Source organism: Argiope bruennichi, chromosome 10 (genome assembly GCF_947563725.1).
Source record: "Argiope bruennichi chromosome 10, qqArgBrue1.1, whole genome shotgun sequence".
NCBI lineage: Eukaryota > Metazoa > Arthropoda > Arachnida > Araneae > Araneidae > Argiope > Argiope bruennichi.
Genome location: NC_079160.1, coordinates 14,273,073 through 14,294,182, shown reverse-complemented (window position 1 = coordinate 14,294,182; position 21,110 = coordinate 14,273,073). Strand labels below are relative to the sequence as shown.

The following is a 21,110-nucleotide window of genomic DNA, read 5'->3' as shown; positions in this document are numbered from 1 at the left end:
TCATATATTTATAACTTGAAAGAATAAAATTAAAATGTCAAAATAGAAACAAATTTTATATTTAACAAAATTATTTATGATTTTGAAGATTTGTATTTTAAAAAAATGAATTATACAGTGGCAATAAACTATCTAGCAAGGTAAAAAAAAAAGAAGAAAAAAAGTACTGTTTCCTGATTTTATGTTTTATATAATTTACTACACAGCACATTTTTGCAGTGTCTTGCTTGGAGTCAGTTGACTGAATATTTTTTGGAAAATGTGACTAGGTTATTGCCAATATCCAACGTAAAAGGCCATGTCTATGAAGTTAAGAATAAATTTACAACATCTTTTTAGTCTTTTTTTTTTTTTTTCATAAGGTAATGAAGATATTTGTTAAATATTGTAAAATTTTTAATTATGAGTTAAGATTTTTTATAAGCAAAATAGGTATGTGATAAATCCTAATTTTAAAATGTAGTGACAAATGAATCACTAAAAAATCAGCTCATTCAGTTATAAAACTTTTCCTACCAAATGCTGATATTGATTGTTTATGCTCATAGGGTGTGAGTGGGAAATTTCAATGGAAAAAAGAAAGGTAGAATGTGAATACTGGATTTTATGACTATACTTCCTGCTTTTAAACTTTCAGCTTGAGAAAATAAGTTCTTGTCTTTTTTTTTTTTTTTTTTTTTTTTTTCTTTTCTAGGGAAGAGCTGATTTTCCGTTTTTTCTGTGAAATTCAGAAAGAATGAGTACCAAATTTATAGAAAAAAAAATTATTAAACTGTGTTAAAATTCTGTAAAAAAAAAGAAGTCTCTCATAATATATGTACACTATATTTGGACTAGTTTTTCCTTACCAAATTTCATTTGAAAGCTATATTATTGCATGCAATTTTTTGGGGGTGAATTAAATATATTGGATGTAAAAAACTCTGTAAAATTAAGGTAATTTTCATTTTTTAAGAAATGAGGTTTCATTATAGTGTTGACAAGTTTTTTTAACACATAAACAGTCTGAAGAATTAATAATTGTATGAATTTTTATCCAAGAAATTTATATCCTAATATTGAAGACAAACTATTTCTTTTTATCTAAATGATGAATGAAACAGCTTGTCACTGAAATATTAAGCAATTTTTATTTTTAAGAAGTCAATCATGCGGTTATTTCTTTTAATAATTTTTCACATCTGATAGTTTAGCAACTTATGTTCCTTGCATTGTTTTTATTCGTGTAAAAAAAAGTTCATTTTAATAAAAAATATCTTCAACAGAGTATATGCTGATAGTCTGAATACAATTCTGCAGTGCCTGAATATGACCTTTTTATTAAATAGACAACTGCTTAGGTCCCTCTAGATATTTTTTTTTTGTGTGGTATTTACGATAGTTTCATTTTGTACTGTCGCCTAGTGTACAAAAGCCGTGAAAAGTTAATTATTATCATAAATATTGATATTAATTTTAGAATATTTTTCTAGCAGTTCGTTATTTACTTTTAGAACATTGTTCTACCGAAAGTTTTATATTTTTTTGTTCCATAATTAAAAAAAAGCTGCATTATAATTTAAAATAAATATATCAAATATATAATTAAATATTATTTAGATTGTCTTTAAAAAGTCTTAAAACTTATTTTGTGTTGAATTCTTCGAAAATTTAAGTTGGCATTGCGATATACTGAACTTTAGAAAGTGATCCGCAATAAAAAATTTTGTTATTTCAGTTTGATGAAATTTTCTTCTTAAAACTGTTTATATAGATATTGTTGAGGAGAGGAAAAGAGAAACGACCCCTTGAGGGTATAATTGGCATTCGAAGACTTCGTTTTAGTCCGGTTCACTATCTGACTTAAGATCTTCAACTTCTTGGAAATATTCTTTATAAGAATTTTTATTATGATGAATGGGTTTATTTTTCCATGGCACTCCTTTAAAGACTTTCATTCTAAATTTCTAAACGTTATTCTGTCTGACTACTAAAGAACACAATTCCCCCAATGATAGAAAATTGTTTTCAATTGAATTTTTTAGAATTGCAAATAAGTCCTTTAATTCGACTTTAAGAATACATTGTGATCAGACACGTGTTGAAAGGAGAGGGGATTATTGCTCTTAAATTTTTTTTTTTTTTCCCGAACTTGCTCCACATTTTGGTACTTTTCATGATAATTCGACTGGAATATTTTATGTTTGATTCCTCTGATTTTATTGTACCGAAAATAATTACTAACGAATATACTTAATATCTTTGGAATGTGTGTGAGTATAAATCCAGTTACTACAGATAAAAAATTAGAAAGTATATTAAAAAATATTTTTAAAATATTATATAAATTACAGGTAAAAACACGCACGGCAATAAAATAAATTTCATCGGAAAACTCATTTTTGTATTTTTAAAATAATTTAAAAAATGGTTTGTGTCTGATATGCTTCAAAATTATTGAAGAAAAAATTTAAAGTTTTAAATAATGTTTAGGTGAAAAATCTAATTCAAATTTTGAAAAACTCTTTCTTAATCCTTTAAAAGGTCATTTTTTTACACAATCATGATTTGTTAAAATATTTTTAGGATTGAATTTGGCTTAAGAAAAGTGACTCATTTAGCTAATTACATTAATTAAATTTGGTTTCTTGATAATTAAGTAACAAATCAAGACACACTATTTTATGTGAAATAAGGAACTGAAGCATCTAAGTTCCTGTCTTATAGAAAATTTGTCCCCTCAGGGGCTCACCTTCTTTAGGTGGGTACAGGTGTTCCTATCCCGAGGTACCCAGGGATCTTTACTCTTTCTTTTCTCTTCCTATTCCTCTATCCCTTTTCTCTTCTTTATCCCCTTCTCTCTTAAAATCCCCCCTTCCCCTTCTGTTTTCTTCATTCTTCCATCTCTCGACGGTAAGCGAGGGAGCCTTCCATGAGAAGCTGTCGCCGCTCTGTTTGCTTCTTGCTTCGCATGGACAACCAAAAACCCCACGTGTTCGCCGTGCGTGGCGACCCTCTAAGGGTCTAAACCGAAATGTACCACCCGTCTAAACGGATGGTACATTTCGGTCTCTGATGCATCAATCGGCCGGTATCCCAGATATTTGACTGGGCTGCTCAGGAGGATCAAGCGAAGGGTTACTCCTTGGGCTTGGCGTTAAGGGTGGTCACTGTCCCCGGAGGTGACTCTCAGCGTATAGGTTCCAGCTAGCGCCATGATAAGCGCTAAGGCTGGGAATGGGCAGAGCCAGTGGCTGCCTTCCCTTGTTGGGCTCCGTGGAAGGCGGTGTCGTCGTGGCCCGAATTTTTTTCCCCCTTTTTGCATGGGTTTTCAGACACTTTGCCATGTTTACCTATCACTGAAGATACTAGATTTCTAATATTACACACACCAGAGACCTTTCATAGTACAAAGATTGATTTCTTCATTTATTGGTGATGTGAAATCTACTAAAAAACTTCCATCCGGGGATCTTCTTATTGAGACCTCATCAAAAACACAGATTGCTACGATGCAGAAATTAACAAAACTTAAAGACTTCCCTGTAGAGGTAACTCCTCACAGGACACTGAATTTTTCTCGAGGAGTCATCTCTGATTTAGATCTTTTTGATTGTTCGGAGAATCAACTCATTCGGGAATTGCATTCCCAAAAAGTTTGTGCAGCTCATCGCATAAAAATTAAACGTAATGGTTCATTCATTCCAAACAAAACATGTCATTCTAACTTTCAGTAGTCCGGAACTTCCGAAATTTATACGAGCTGGCTATATACAATCCAAAGTTAAACCATATGTACCGAATCTTCTACGTTGCTTTAAATGTCAGAGATTCGGACATTCGCAGGGAACTTGCCATGGCAGCCGTCGATGTGCCACATGCTCAGCTGATGTTCATGAAACTTCAGTTTGTAGCTCACAGACCTTCAAATGTTTAAACTGCTCTGGCCTCCATCCTGCTTATTCCCGTGACTGTCCTAAATGGAAAAAGTAATTCTAAACCTGAAAATTAGAAAAAATATTTCATACGCAGAAGCGAAAAAATTTGTTTTAGACAGAACACCCAAACCTGGCCTTATTATAGTGCCGCCATAAGTTCAACATTAAAATGTACTTGTTCTCAGACCGAATTACTTTTGTGGTCAGTTTTACCACACCGATGCGCAGATGTGAAATTAATTCGTCTATGCATTGGACACACATAGATATTTGCTGTTTGGTGAACGAGCCCCTCATTGTACGAACTGTGGAGTGATCAATTCTATTGCACATATTCTTACTCAATGTCCTAATTTTACTTCTGATCGTTTAACTCACTTTCATTCGCCTATTTCAAATTTACAGGACTTGGTGGGTGAGAAACCTCACTGGAAATTTTTTACTTTTTAAAACCTACTGGTTTCTTTCATAGCATTTAAATTTTATTTTTATTCTTGTGCCAAATCATTATAAATCATAGACCTTTTAAACTTTTGACGTTTTACAATGTATCCTTGTTTTATTTACACCTTTATGATGGAACTGCTTAAATATCCTTGTGGATGACACAACTTGTCCTAAATTGTACCTTGTGCCAGAAAACCTAAACTATACCATACTATAGAAAATTCGAGTCAGAACTTAAGTAAACCTACATAACTTCACACAAAAATTGAAATATTTGGGAGGAAGCATATTTTCCATATCTCTTGAAAGGGTTAATGAGCATCAGCAACGTAAGAAGTAATTTTTGTAGTTGCAGATGCGATGACCTGTTCTGTAAACCATTTTGAATGATTTTTGTCATGCATGGTGAAATTATAAACAGTACACAAGTCTAGAAACGCTATCATGTTAGAAATATAATCCAAATCTTTGCACTATGTACCACATTTGGGTTCATTAAATTTGTGTTACATGTTGTATCATTTTTATTTTATTAATATTATATTCTTTGTTAGCTCAATAAGCAGTAAATGAAAAAAAAAATTGAATGGATTAGAACCTAATAATGGATAGCAGGTCAAAATTAAACTCTGTAGAGGCATATAGGCAAGCAATACGTTTTTTTTGTGGAAGGGGGATCTGAAATGTTTTGAATACAAAACGAATTCTAAACTGTAGTATATGAATAATAACATATCAATTACTCATTAAAAAATCAGCAATTTTGCAATTTCATGGGAAGAATTTTAATTATTTCCCTACAATAAGTATTTGTTTTTTGAATTTGCAATATCAGAGATATTTCATAAAATCAGTTTACATTGAACCAGGATTATACAACATTTATTTATTAATATTGTTTAAATTAAATATTTCCAGAAAATGAAATAGCAAAGCATTTAATTTTTGCTAAGTTTCAAGAGAAAGAATTTTGGCATCTTATTTGTTAGAAAGCTATTTTAATTTAAAAACAAATTTTAACAAAATAGCAAATTGTTAAAAGGAATGAAAAATAAATATTACTCTTTTTTTGCTTCACTATATTATGTGAAGAGATGAAGTTGCAGTGTAATGTAAAAGTTTGGAAACTGAAGATTAATATAAAACCAGGACAAGGTTTATATAAAATTAGAGATATTTTAAGAACTTAAATCTTAAAACATTTATTTGACACTGAGATAATCGTCAACAAATGTAGTTGCTGAATGGTACCAACTTTAATTGTATTTAAAACAAATTCACTAATTCATTAATAATTAAACAAATTCATTAGGAGCTAACTAAGTATTATTTATTATGCTTGCATGAAACTTCTGTATAGCTTATTTTAAATATACATAATTTCTCAATCCTTTAAAAAAATGTAACATGTATGCATTTTAATATCATACGATGATCATTATATTTCTTTAATAAAATATTGTATTAAAATTCTAAGTGCATTATATGAGGCCTCATACATCTGTATAAAGCCTTCCATAAAGGGATTTTAAAATATTCACCTTTACACGAAAAAAGGTATTCAATAGATTGGCATATTTTACCTTCATTGGAATATGAAAGTTTTTGTATTGGATATATATGTTATTGAAAGAACTAATTCAAACCAATTCAGAAAAAAATATGCTGAAAATTTTTTTGAAGAAATATAACATGGCTATTTAAAATTACATTATATATATATATGTATTGCAAAATATTGAGTAAAATACAGAAAACGTGTTATTAGAAGTATGTCTTTTATTGAAATTTGGATATATTTTAAAATGGTTAATATGAAGTAAAGTAAAAGCAGATGGTATTAAAATATTTCAATGTAAATTCACACACAAACAATTCAAAAATTCACACATATATGAGTTGCTTGATCTTCATAATTTATATCGAAGGAATAGCAATTAAGAATTGCACAAATTGTCGTGGCATTATAGTTTGAGAAAGACATTTGTTTGACTAATTCTGCTGAAATTGCTATATAAATAGAAATCAATGTCTGAGTCTATGTAGTTGATTTTAAAAAGTAAAAAAAAACAAAAAAAAAAAAACAATTTTATATTTTTAAAAAACAAATTTTCCTTTTCACTTTGAATATGTTCAATATATGAGTATTTTTTCCCCTATATATTCCATTTCAATGCAAAATAAATAAATAAACATAAAAAGGGCAATGCTTATTACGACTTGTCATGTAACAATTAGGTAAAATTGGTATTTAATAAGAATGTCAATAATTAGCTGGGCTTAAGTATTATTGAAACAAAGAGGAACAAAAAATAAAGAGATGAAAGTATTTAAAATTGAGGAAATATGAATATCAGCAGCAATAAAGTTCTGAGAGTTAAATATGAACATGATAATCATTGTTAAAAATTATGACTCAATACTTGTGAAAACATGATACTGATAGAAAGCCTTCTTTGCATGTTCTGCACGAAAAAAAAAAAATCACTAGAAAATAAAATCTTTGAAATATATTTTTAAAAAAATCATTTATCTAAATATGCTACTTATTTGGCGATACATACAAATATACTTTAAATCATAATCATTACACATGTTACTGAAGATTTGTAAGTTAATGTAAATGGAATAACATTATGTACATGATAAAAAGAACTATATTTTTTATGTTTACTATCCCACATATATCAACAACTGCTCATAAATTCTTTCACACTTCTGTGTCTCAAACCACCTGTGAATTTTCAAAGATTAACCAGACAGAATCTGACACACGTTTGCTGTTCATTTCCAAAATGTAAACATAAACAATCAATCACTTTTGCACGTTAGCCAATCACATGTACGATTGCATTGCTCATATACATGGATATACGTAGCGGCTTTCTTCCGCGAGCTGGGATTGGTCAATAAGAAAAGTGAATTTTAGTACACATTCTGGGGTACACATTTCCTCCAATCTTCCTCGTTCAAGAATTTCATCTCTTTTTAATAAAGAGAACATTGGCCGTATTCACCAACCGTTGTTAAACATCAGCTGATGATTAAACGCTGATCAGCAGTCAAATCGGTATTCACCACACCAAATCGGTTGACGATTTCCCTCTGTTTTGCCCCATTTTTTGATTCACGGACTTCCGATGATCAAATTTGATCAACGGTTTTCCGCATGCGCAGTTCTCAAGAAGGACAACTGTTACAGTAAACAAACATGGAGGATTTAGATACAGTAGACTCCCGATTATCCGCGGTGCGGATATGTTTTTTTTTTTGACTGATTTTTTCAAAAAGGTGCAGTTTTACAGTAATGCTTTTGTAATTACATAATACATTACAGTATTAAAACAGTACATATGTATTAATTTTTCTGTGTATCCTTGACGCCTCTCGTAAATACAAAGCACTTTTCTGTTTTCATTAACAAAATGCATTTTAGGTTAGTTTTGAGTGATATACTAACATATTAAGCGTTAGTTAAACATTTCCTGCTGTTTATTTTACGTTTTATTGTACATAAAACAATTTTTCAAAGTTGGAATGACTGTTTTCTTTTTTGCTATACCCTTTTTTAGCTTTATTCGGATTATCCGCGATTTTTGTTATCCGCGGCGGCAGCGCCACCCAATTCCGCGGATAATCGGGAGTGTACTGTACATTGGAACTATTGCAGTTGATATCAGATAGGAGGTGAATAATTTACACTGACAGAGTTTCTGATTTGGATTTGTTAGATGAATGTGATTTTGTTTCCAATGCATTTTATCTTTGAGAAGGAGAAATTAAGCACCAATATTTTACGAAACAGTGCTGTAACTACTGAAGAGAAATTGTGTATTGCCTTGCTTTTTTTTGCTTCAGGAAGTCATCAACAAATAATTGGTGATTTCAATCAAACTAGCCAGTCATCATGTTGCCGGGCTATAAATGAAGTATCTAAATGTATAGCTGAAATGAGGCCAAGATTCATTTACCTACCAAATAATGAATCTGAGCGACTTGAGGTATGTTTACATTTATCCCTTTTACATCGTTCATATGGGAATCCCTTTTTATTGTTATTATATCCGAGTTGATTTTTGATTATTATTTTCTGGAATTAAAATTAGAATCTGTCATTTGTATAATTCCGTGAACATTCAAATTTTTGAAGCAAAGGAATTATAATTAAAAGAATTTTCTAAACTTATTAATACCTTTTAGAAAACTCATCAAGTTTAGTACGATTATACTGTTTTTTGTCAATACTGTTTTACAGTTTTTTGTTCCTTAAATGCTTCCATTAAAAACATTTTATTGCATATTTTTTATCTGGTTAATCTAATGACTTGCTAATAAAATAAGTTATTTCATATCTATACATATCATATCATTTGTGTAGTCTTATAGTTTTTTTAATTATGTTATTATGGCGATATAAGTTATTAAAAATTGATAATGTATGTATAATATTTTTTCAAATCATTTTTAATTAACTTTTAATATTACTTTTATAACTAGAATTCATCGGTAACAGTTTTTGCATTTGTTATGCTATAAGAAAATTTTCCCATTCTTTACATAGACAGTGTACATGTTAATCAATTTTAACCTTGCTCCTTTTATTTTTCAATTTTGTAAATCTGTAAAAATATAATAAAGAATTCAAGTATTAAAGATTATTTGCAATATAAACTTAAAATTTTAATTATGCTTTATTCCATATTGAAAAATCTTATTCTTCCACCCCTACCATTATACCACTGTATATGGCAGATTTTTGTATGAATAAAGCAAGAAGGGTTTTTGCCTAAATAATAAATATGTTTTCGTTGAACAAATAATATTTTAAGATTAGGAAAAAAAATATTCTTTCTGTAGAATATTTTCCAAAGTTATCTGAAATCACTTACAAATTTTTTAGAATGCACATTTCTAGTGATTGAGAATAGAATATCTTATGTCTTTTTTTTTTTATATATATATATAAAAGCTTTAAAAAGTACTGTATAAATGAATTCTAAATTTAGTTACAAAAAATGGTATTTTTGACTTATATCAAATATTATAATATTTAAAATATTTAATATTATAATCAAATAAATTATAATATTTGTGTTTATATTATCAATTTTTAAGTATGTCATGTAAGTATTATTGTTAAATTAGCAATTTTTTTCATTAGTTATTTATAATATTATAATTAATTCTTATTTCACATTTCTCAGATTAAAGACTTGCAAAGATATGGAAGAAATAAGGAACAGCCTTTTCCTCCTGAAAAAAAAAAAAAAAAGAAAAAGAAAGAAAGAAAAGCAACAAACAAAAAAATCTTTTTCATCTGTCTGGTGATGATTATACAGGATTGCTTTTTGTATTTTTGAAACTTTCCTGTATGACTCATTTCCATGATTGTACACTGTTTTCACATGGGTATATAATTTTTTTTTTTTTAGTAAATTGATTTTTTATGTTATTATTTATTTTATAGAAAAAGAATTATTGCAGTTTTTATTATGATTAATAATTAGAAATTTAAAGAAATTACTTTTGTTACTTATAAATTGTGTGATATAATAATGTGCTTAGTCACTCAATATAGCTAATCTCTTTTACAATATCAGTTTACTTCAGCTTTAATCTTCAACAATGTGTATAAAATTAACATTTTTTAAAGAAATCATTTTTGACCTTTGTTATCTGCTGAAAATGATTCCCAATTTTTATTAATGTTTTCCTTCTCATTACATAACAAATTTTAACATTATTTCTAATGTATTCTTTACCTGATTATTTTTTGAATTTATCTGTATAGAAATGACTAAATAATTCCTTATTCCCATCTTTGAAAATCAAATGTATTTTTAATTTGATGTTGTTCTTTTTATGATTTATAGAAAATGACATGTATGTATGGCTCATATGAGTGTAGTTATTTTTTAGTGGTTTTATGTGCTTATTATCTTATTACAATATGTATATGTATTAGAGAAATAAAAAGACACATATAGAAGAATTTTGTATTAAGAATCAGCATTAATGTCGCACCTCTATTGACACTTTCTTGTAATTCTTGTAGAAGAATTTTGAATTAATAATCAGCATGAATGTTATATTTTAAAGTACCTTTAATGGAACTTTGTTTTAATGCTTGTAGAAGCTGTAACTTCTCTGTCAGAATTTTCTTTTGTAATTCATATATGTTACTTTTCGAGTCAAATTTGAATAAAATAGATTTTTGTATACAGAAGTCCTTTTTTAATTTTGCATATTTTAAGACATTCTGAGAAGTGTGTGAAAAACAAAGAAAATAGATTAATTGGGATTTGAAAATTTTGGAATTTGAAAAACAAGTATAGATAATAACTTATCCGAGTTAATTCAAATTTCTACAAATTATGATGCAAATATAAAATTTTAAAAAAGAGGTTTTTATTTTAAAAATTCAACTTAACTTAACTGACAGTTTAATGTAACCTATTAGAATAATATTTAAGATGATTTCAAGAAAAAAAAAATTGTGAAAAATTCTTTTACTTTCTTAAAACATTTCAATTTGGATCATCTTCCATCATATTTTAAATATAGAAAGAGATTCCTTGTTTAAATACACAAGATTCTGAGTTGAAAAATTTGACAATTAAACAAAGGAAATTATGCTGACTTAACAGTATTTAGTTAGATGTTGTGCTCATAGGTATATGATTTCAGGAAGTAATGATTGTCATGAAGATATGAATAATTATAAAAACATCATTGGAAATTAATATAATAAAGTGACAGATATTATTCAAGTATGAGTAGAAACTAAATGTTAAAATATCAAAAAATTAATAACTTTTTTGGTACAAAATCCTGGGAATAAAAAAAAAAAAAAAGAAGGCAAAAACTTGTTGAAACAAATGGAATTTCACATTTACTTGAAAGAATTAAAATATCATTACTAGTTTCTGACAGGCTAATCAAGTTAACCTGTGTTGCTTTTTGATCAAGTTTGAATCATCAAGCAGAAAGTGTTAAAAAATGTATTGTTAATTTAGATGTTTTGCCACTCAATTTATTTGAACAAAAGTGAATGCTTATGATGTGCAAATTAATCATTTATTTCATTCAGGGATATCAATTCTAAAATAAGTATGGTTTTCATCAATATTTACATTATTTTTATACTGATTTGTAATGTCAAGTACATGTTGTCAAGCTAACAATTAGCCCATTCAAATTTAAAGAGTTGTTAAATTCATTGTTTACAAAAAGTTTTAGATATGAGGTATAAATGAGCTTCTTCACTTCCACAATAACTATATACTATACAAATTTATTGCATGAATATTTATTTTGGTGAAATAGCTGTTGGTCTTCAATATTCATATACAATTTTCACTGACTTTTGTTTATAATTTGAATCTTCTGATTTGCAGCATATATTCTGTATGTATATATTCTTCTTATATGTATATATTCTGACATTTATAACTATAAATTTATATTTTTTTTAACAAAATATATGTAAAAATTTAATATTCTGATAGCTAATAAAAGAAAAATTTTCCATATTTGCTTTTCGATAGAAATAAAAGCATACCACAGAATAAGTATTTTTTTACTTTTATTCAGCTTTGAGGGAAAAAAATTATCTCAAAAACTACTGAATATGTAGACAGCTAATACATATTTAAATATTGACACCAAAAACAATCTTAGTATTTTTTTAAAATATAATATATTGTGGAAGTTTAAAACCTATTTGTTTAAAAATAAATGCTGAAAGTCTAATAACAATCTTAAAGAGAAGTTTGTAATATATGCTATAAACTTCATGCAAACAATTATATGGGATTGCCAGAGATATCATTGCTTTTCATTACAATTTAAATAACCTTTGGAAATTGAAATATTTTGTGTAAATGAAAATTATTTACTAATATGAAAGTCATAATACTTGTAAGCAAGATTTTATACACTACATTGCCTCCTCTTTTATTATATTAAAAATACAGGATACTACAATTTTTGTTAAATTCATTGTTTAGAAGAAACTTCAATGAACTCCTCACTTGCGAAATCAGTTTGCAGCAGTTTGTTATTTCTATCGTTTATGTATATACTCTATAATTATATAAAAAATGTTTAAATATTTCCATAAGTAAATTAACTAATTTAAGGTTAATATGCATTTTTTTCAAAAATTTAATTCAGATAGACCTTTTGTAAGAGTTTAATTCATTGGAAAACTATTCAAAGCACAGCTAATATGCATATTCTCAATTCAAAAGAGAGCAAATGCTCAAATGTTTTATTACATAATAATATAGTGGAAATTTAAAATATACTTGGTTAATAATGTATAGTCAGAGAAACAATCCTACGAAAAGCTATATCATGTAAGCAAATCGGTGAGATTGTCACTAGGCAATATCACCTTTGTTTTCTCGTTTGATCTTACCACATTCCTTGTACACATCTGGGAAAGAAACAAAATAACAACAAAAACACGAAACAGCGCCACCCATCAGCTGATAATCATGTGATATATATAGACCAATATCCATTTCCGGTTGAAAAAGGCAGAAAAAGCTGCTTGTCGTAACCTTGATGCTTAGTCGTAAAATTAACGTTCGTGAATACCAATGATCATTGGTTGATGATTTGTCGTTGATCATGGGTTGAACGATCCGATGTTTAGCAACCGGTTTGGTGAATACGGCCGAATGTATTAACTGTGACCTTCTCGAAAAAGTTTCGTAAATAAACAAACGATTTTTCCGGTATCTTGTTAGAAATATTTATTAAGTAATCGCATCATCAAGAGTCTTGTGGGTGCGAAAATTGCCGCATTGTATAAAACAGAAATATATAATTAGCTGGAAACGTACACATCGAAAAATAGCATATTTTCACACAAGTAGAACAGACGTAAATAATGCTTTTTGTAGCATACCGTAACAATGTTTGAATCTTTGTTTTTCTCTGCTATTTTTCTATAAACATGGCCATCGGGGTTTTACACCTCTAATTAAAGAAGCCGATTTATTGTATTATTTTGTTTAATTGTTGAAATCGTTAAATAAACATTTTTGGAATCATGATATTTCCTTCATTTATTAGTCGTCAGCATATATTTTTAGTAAATAGAAAATTCATAAAGGCAGTTAAGGAATTAAAACAACAAGTATTTCTATATAATCAAATACATTCAACAGCAAACAAAGAAAATAATGAAAATCAAGTAACATATATGTGGGGATCTGATTCCAACTTGCTCAATATTGTAAGTGAACATTTCAAATTGTATGAAAATTTTATTTCGGAATCAGAGGAAGAAAATCTTATGAAAGAAATAGATCCTATATTTAAACGTCGACGATATGAATTTGACCATTGGGATGGTGTAAGTGCTTATATTTTAAATATTTTCATATTTATTACAGACGAAAATGCATTGTGCTTTTGAAAATATACTATTAAGTCATATTTTATAAAATAAAAACTGCTACTTTTGTATTTTTTCTTACTTGGAAGAAAATCATATCAAGTTTCCCTCGTATTAATTTTTTTCTGTGGGAAAATTAACAAAAATAAAAGATTTTGGTTTATCATGCAATAGCCATAACATTTTTACGGTTAATGTAAGAGAGAAATATTCAATGTATACTGCATTATAATAAATACTTATATTTCCATATTTATAACATAAATTTTTAGTCATTACTGATTATAAATTTCATTTTAGATTTGATGTAGGAGAGATTTTTAATTAACAAATATTAATTTAATCTGATAATCTTTATTAAATAGTTTTTTAAAATTAAATTTTTCAGAATTAATTTACTCAACTGAAGTTAAACATTTTGTTTTGATGCACAGTATTTAACTAATAATATTTACTTTTAATAATACATTTTAAATCGCATATATGAAAAGAAAATACTGTAATCTTAAAAAAATTAACTACTTCCATTTTGATAACTTCTTTTAATTTAGAGACATCAAGAAATTTCTTCCTAGGGATCACTGAGCTGAGATTCCATCACAAACAGCTCAATTAAGAAATATTTGCCAAGTTGACAGATCAATAAGTTTCAAAAATACAAATTCATTGAGTTATAAAATATTGGGGTGCTATTAAAACTTTGTCAAACGTAATTAGTGGTCTTAAAATCAGAATGAGAAATTTGTATTTAATTTTGACCCAAATATGTATTTGTTTTTATTGTTCATTTGGTCTGCCCATTTGTCTGTATGTGAATATAGACAAATGGGCAGACCGAATGAACCGACTCAAAAGAGTAAGAAAGAAAAGAATTGTATGAATGAACAGAATTTTGTCATTCTCCAATAAAGTTATAAATACAATATAAATCAATAAAATTGTATATCTGTATCAAACTTCAGATCCAATTACTCTAAAATAAGAAATACTGTTTCAAAATGTGTACAAGATTTACTGAAGTATACAATAAAGTTCTGCCCAAGATGCTGCATATTATGGAAGAATGAAAAAAAGTCAAAAGGAGAATGTTTCAATTAGTTTATTATATATAAAAATTAGTAAAAAATAGTGTATTAATTTAGAATTTTTATTATGGAATTATCAGACAATTGCAATCCATTTTGTGTGTGTGAAGTTAGTCAGCTAAAGTATCAAGAGAAAAATTTCTAAATATCTAAAAAGACTAATTTCAAACGAGAATTCTAAATTTTTAGATACATTTCAATATATATATATATATATTGTAACATAATTTTGCAGGTGTATGGCCAAAAAGAATATAAATTTGGAACTAACTTCAATTTACTTTTCTACAGTTTGTATACGAGGGTGAAAAAGCAAATGTGTTTGTTCACACTAGAATACAAGAGTGTAGTGTGAAAAAAAAATTTTTAAGTGTTTTCACTAAGGATTTCTTTGACATGTGTCAATTTAGGAAAGGTAATCTTAGGTATCCTTGGAAGTTATACCATAGGTCTTAAAGATTTTTATTCCCTCTATTGGAGCATAAGAATTCAGACTCATCCATTTTTTGGAGAGAAATTAGTTTGAAATAATAAATAAAAAAAGTATGATTTAAATAAAGAAAAAAGAGAGAATTTTAAAATGAAGTAATGTGGGCTAATTTATGATAAAAAAGAAAATTAATAAAGATCTAAATTAAATTAAGAAATATTATTATGTTTATATATATATATTAAATTAATGCATTTGCTCCATTACTGCTTATACTTACTGTTACTTACTCCAGTAACTGCTTATTTTTATTTAGTCTAACAAAAATATATAAACTTTTGCATAACTCTAAGCTAACTATTGATTAAAAAATTGTAAATAATAACAATGTTTTTTTTTTTTTTTTTTTTTTTTTTCCTTTTACATTTTTGACTAGACTTGAGATTAATGTTCATTTGCCAAAGATGAATTTTTTTAGGCTAATTTCTTTACCAAATATCTTATAATAAAATTTTTTTAATATTGTAACTCTAAATACTGTTTGTACCCATAACTTGTTGCCATACAAGATAGCAGACATTTGTAGAGTTTTTATAAGATTGGTGTGATTTTGTCATGCTTGGTGTAAGATAATACATTCCTCTTAAGCTTTACCCATTTTTTAAAAAATTCTAATGTTGTGTTTATTCGCATTTATTAGAATGGTTAAAATTATGGATCTTGTAATGTATTTGTTTAATAACCAGGCATCTCTTTTGTCAGGATAAATTTGAGTTAGTTCATTGCTTCTTATAACTTTTATTTTTATTGAGTTAATAATTTATGTTTAAAAGTGAATAAATATACTTTTAAATAAATAACATTTAAGAAATTTTTGCAATTTGTATAAAATATGATATTTGATATAAATAATGTGAATAATTATATCTCGAGATAAAGAAACTTAAATAATAAATAAATGTAATATATATATTTCATCTCCCCCCTCCACTTATGACTTTTCTTAAAGTTTTTTTTAATATTTTATTTTTGTTCTTTGCATGACAAATTACATGCCTAGTAGTAAAATATTCCAAATTAATGATCAAAATATCTGGTCACCTTTTGGTCGTGTTAAATATCTACACAGAATTTTTAGTACTGTATTTTTCAAACTGTGTAAAATTTATTCTGTCGTTTAATTTGATTATATGTTTTTGTAAATATTCTCTACTTCATTATAGTTGTATTGTACAGGCTATCCAAGGCTACAAAGAAACAGAAAAAGCAGACTGGAATGAAGAAAATAGTAAAATTATTCAAAGGCTCCAAAAGTTGGCTTTTCCTGCTGAATGTAAAACTTTGAAATTAGTTCATGTTTTAGATTTATCAAAAGATGGTTACATTAAACCCCATGTTGACAGTGTCAGAGTAAGTATTTTTTTACAGTATATCATGAGAAATTTTAATGTTTAAAATAAAATAAAATTTTAATTTGCAAAAAAGAAAAAAATAATAATAATGTAGTTAGGTTAGTCGTTTTAACTTAAATTTAAAAAAATACCAAATTTTCATATTCTTTGTTTTTGTAAATGCCTTTTATAGCATTTAAAACTGCTATAAACAACATTATTCTTATATATATTAACATTTAAAAAATTAGTTCAAACAAGCTATATGTTTGTTAAATGGAGTTACTTTTAAAGCAATTTTTTTTATTTCATGCACATGCATTTTTAAATCTTTTTTTTTTTTTTTTTTTTTTTTGAAATTTTTATTTTGACAAAAATGTTTAAAGTTTTATTGCAATGATGTATGCAATCATTTATAATTTTAAATAGATAAAAATAAATTTTCAGCTGCTAATTATCTTCACAATAGTTGAGTCCCTAAATTTAAAAAAAAAAAAAAAAAAAAAAAAAAAATACTAACTTTATTCCCCCCCTTTTTTTTTAAAGAATTTTTTAAAAAATAATGTTTTAATAACTTTCTCTTTTTAGTTTTGTGGTAATATTATTTCTGGCATATCACTGCTCTCATCATCAATAATGAGGCTTGCAATGGAGGAAAATAAAGAAATGTTTGTTGATGTTCTTTTACAAAGGCAATCATTATATATCATGAGGTAATATATTGAATTTTGCTTAGTTGCATTTTTTTGGAAATTACATAAATTTCCATACTTATTTTACATTTTTAAATATATTGTTAAATTAATTTCTTTGTATTATCTATCTGTAGTTTTACTATAAAATTAACTACAATTCTTATTATAATAAACCCAGTGCTGAAACAAGTAAGTAAAAATAAGTATGTCACAAAGTTAAAGTCGGGAAGAAAGTCTTTTAAAAGTATTTAAATAAATTAGTAAGCAAAATAAATGAGTGAGTAATGAAATAAAGAAGCAGATTTAGCATGAAAATAATGTAATTATATAGATTCTCAGAAACTTCTGTAATACCCATATTCGTTTCCATTTCTCCAGTTGTAGATTACATTAATTAAAAAAAGTAATTTAAGAAGTTCCTTAAAAATGTAGCAAATATTGTGTGGGTTTTGTCCTAGTCTGCTAAAAGCCTAAACCTCTACATTGGGAAGAACATATAGGCAAGGATTTTTCGTTGTGTTTACAGAGAAAGCAAGCAATTTTAAAATGTAGTTGAGCTTCAAGAACTTTGAATGACACATGAGAAACAAACATAAATTCAAAGTTTATATGATTTGATGCCAAACCGAATCTTTGAAATAATCAAAGCCAATGGTGGAATAATTCCCTATTAGTAAAACTTTTTATTTGTATTATTTAGAAGTGTCCTTCTACTTTTTTCACAGAGTATGATGTAGTAAAAATTGATTTTTTTTATTGTAAGTGACTTGTATGTTGTTTTGCTTCAAGTTTCAGATATAATTATTTGTTTGTAGATACGGTATTCTTCATTAAATTGTTCTGAAAAAAACTTAGTGTTCTTTATTTTATTAAAAAAATAATCTTTTTCCTTCTACTTATTTCATGCAGTGTAGAGTAAAAAAAAATCATGGATAACATCAAATAAAAATATTAGTTCAAGGTTCTATTTAATTCCTCAAATTGCATTTAGAATAGTGTTTAAAAGTTGTATAAATATTTCTGTTCAACAGTTTTAAAACACCCCAATGGCCTTTATGATAATTAATAATATTTTTCAATATTGGATTTTGTATTAAAATTGCAAGGAATTGAGGAAATATTTTTTGAAAATGTTTAACTTTAGAAAAAAAAATTGAATTCTAGGGGGGGGTTTTTCGTTGTCGTTATTGATAAATATGTTTGTTGATGACGATTTGAATTAGAATGATGAAGATATTACAATTTTTTAAAATTATATTTATAGGCTGTCAAAAATCAAGTCGTTGTTTTTGCTTTGTTTAAATAGTTGCAATTTATAAACCTACTATTCTGCTCTTGTTATCAAAAAAAAAAAAAAACATAAATAAATAAAGATTTTTATTAGAAGGTCTAAGATCATGTTTAGATTTCGGTCATTTAATAAATATATAAATTTCAGAAGAGTGACAACTTGAACAAATCTTGAAGTTATGTCAGTGTGGAATTTTTATTTTGTCAACATTTAATTATTTAATATTCTAAGTAGGCAGTAAAAAAAAAAATGTTTTAACATTTTAAATCATTAATAATTCTGGACCAATCATATAAATCATTCGGATTCTATAAAAAAAAATCTACATTCTATTTTAGAGAAGCAAAAACATTCTGAGTAATCGAAGTAATTCTCTACATTAAATCCAAAAAGTGTTACCCCCCTCCGCGCCGAAGTATTCTTCGAAAATTTAACGATGTTTTGCCAATGCTTTTCGGGTATTCTCAAAATTCTTGCTGTGGGGCACAGACATATTGCAGTATTTGGCCTCAAAAATAATTGGATGCACTGTAAAGGTAAGATTTGTCAAAGAAAGATGACCATCCTTCCTTTCCTTAAAATGGTTTCGTTTGAAAAAAAAAAAAAAGCATTTATAGCAATAAAAATATAAAAATTCACTTCCAGAAGCCCAAAAAATGATTGCTCCGGAAAAGTTAGGCTCGGAAACTCTAATATATATTAAGCGAAGATACTACTTTAGAAGCAGAGGCATACTCTTTAATAAATGACCTATCCCAAAAAAATGCCTTACATGGCATTAGCGTACAATGGATACGAAATATAAATCTTTGGCGTGAATTTAGTTTTTCTATGAAGCTTATCGTGTCATCCTTAGTCTTTGTTTGCGTCAGTTTTTTCCCACGAGGATTACTTATTTTACTCTTTTTAACTTTCGTGTCTATGAATTTTAGTTGATTTTTCAATTAACACTGTTTAGTCATACTATTTATCTAACATTTTTGAATAGATCTGCAATCACAATTGCTTGCTTTTATAGATTTATATATTTTATTTTATAATACAATTTTGCCATTTTTAACATTAATAAGAAATGTTTCAGAATGTTTACAATTTTATATACTGCCTTATTCTTATACATCAGTCTTTGTTTGGCATAATATTGCCAAATGTGACTTCTGCTCCAGGAAATTCCACTATCTAATCCAAGCCCGCCGGTAAAACTAATTCTTGAAACTAAGAAAAAAGAAGCAGAAATTGAAAGAAAGGGAAGGATAAATTTGAGAAATAATTTTTTATTTATCAAAATATTTTTTAAAGAATTAACTCATTTTGTGAAACATTGTTCATTATTGCCTTTTTCATACTACATGTTTTAAATATTTTTAAAGCTTCAGCTTTTTTAATTTTTAGTGGTCTTGTGCGATACAAATTCACCCATGAAATTTTGAAAGATTCGGAGTCCTTCTTCAAAGGAATTGCAGTGCCTCGGGGTCGTCGCGTATCAGTAATATGTAGAAATGAACCTGAAGAAAAAATCAAGACTGATGTGTAAAGTTTGCCTGCCCAGTGTGTATTTGAAATTTCTAAACTTTGTATGAAGTTCAAATTACTTTGTGTATGAAATTCAAATGTTCTTATTAATTAAAACAATGCACGTGTTTCTTAATTTTTTATTTAAAATTTTAAAAAAGGAACTTGTATGATTATTGTTAAAGGATGAGACTCTTTATAACCTCATTATGAAGTATATGAAAATAATAGACAAGTTTTAGGAACAGTTATTTAATTATTTTTTAAGTTCCACATTTCAAAAGACAAAACAAACACGAAAATACATGACACTCACTTAGAATACAATCTAATAATGACTCCCAAAGAAGGGTCATGGGAAATATACCTTGATGTTAATAACATAATGCCATCTGCTGTATCCAGAGAGTTGGTCGTAGAATTATGTAACCGCTACATTGTTTTATTTCAGTCGTATAGCAACATTCAATCTTTTCTGGGTGTGTTGTGGCAATCAAATGTAGTTGAATTAAATAAAGATAATCCTCTCATAGTCAATCTTAAATAAAATTGTTATGGTAAACTGATCAAAATCAATAGTGCAATGAAATCCTCTCGAAGAAGCAGTGTGGGTAAATCAATGACGAAAAATTTTGTATTTTAACTATAACGCTAAAAACACGTGTTAAAAAAATTACGAAGCAATGAAAACATTTTTCATCGTAATAATTGATTACTTGCTTTTAGCACATTATAGAAACAAATTAATATTAGTGAAAAGGTAAGTTTCTGATTATAAAATAATATACTTATATTTGCAAATTTTAGCAAAAAAATTCTATTAAATTTAAATTACTTGATCGATAATTTTGAAATGTTTTGTTTTAAGATGAACTTTTACATAGCATATTTATTTAAAGCTATTTTTGTGACTAATATTGTAGCTTTACGTGT

At 27.1% G+C, this 21,110-nt stretch overlaps 1 protein-coding gene across 2 annotated transcripts; it reads left to right on the top strand.

Annotated features, from left to right (window-relative positions):
• Positions 1-12,943: 12,943 nt before the first annotated feature.
• On the top strand, positions 12,944-20,307 carry LOC129987423 (alpha-ketoglutarate-dependent dioxygenase alkB homolog 7, mitochondrial-like). 2 transcript variants are annotated; one of them, XM_056095402.1, is made up of 4 exons: positions 12,944-13,731; positions 16,512-16,698; positions 17,268-17,392; positions 20,058-20,307. In XM_056095402.1, the coding sequence occupies exons 1-4, from the start codon at positions 13,709-13,711 to the stop codon at positions 20,197-20,199; spliced, it is 477 nt and encodes a 158-aa protein (XP_055951377.1). In that variant the 5' UTR covers positions 12,944-13,708; the 3' UTR covers positions 20,200-20,307. The 2 variants fall into 2 exon arrangements, with proteins under 2 accessions (XP_055951377.1, XP_055951376.1); XM_056095401.1 differs by having other exon boundaries at positions 12,945-13,731; positions 16,525-16,698.
• The last annotated feature ends 803 nt before the right edge of the window (positions 20,308-21,110 follow it).

What these genes read in the sequence shown, in the direction of transcription:
- LOC129987423 (XM_056095401.1), top strand. Translation starts at nt 13,426, where the DNA reads ATGATATTTCCTTCATTTATTAGTCGTCAGCATATATTTTTAGTAAAT. An exon ending in AATTTGACCATTGGGATGGT is followed by an intron (nt 13,732 to 16,524) that starts GTAAGTGCTTAT and finishes TGTATTGTACAG; the next exon opens with GCTATCCAAGGCTACAAAGA. An exon ending in CCCATGTTGACAGTGTCAGA is followed by an intron (nt 16,699 to 17,267) that starts GTAAGTATTTTT and finishes TTCTCTTTTTAG; the next exon opens with TTTTGTGGTAATATTATTTC.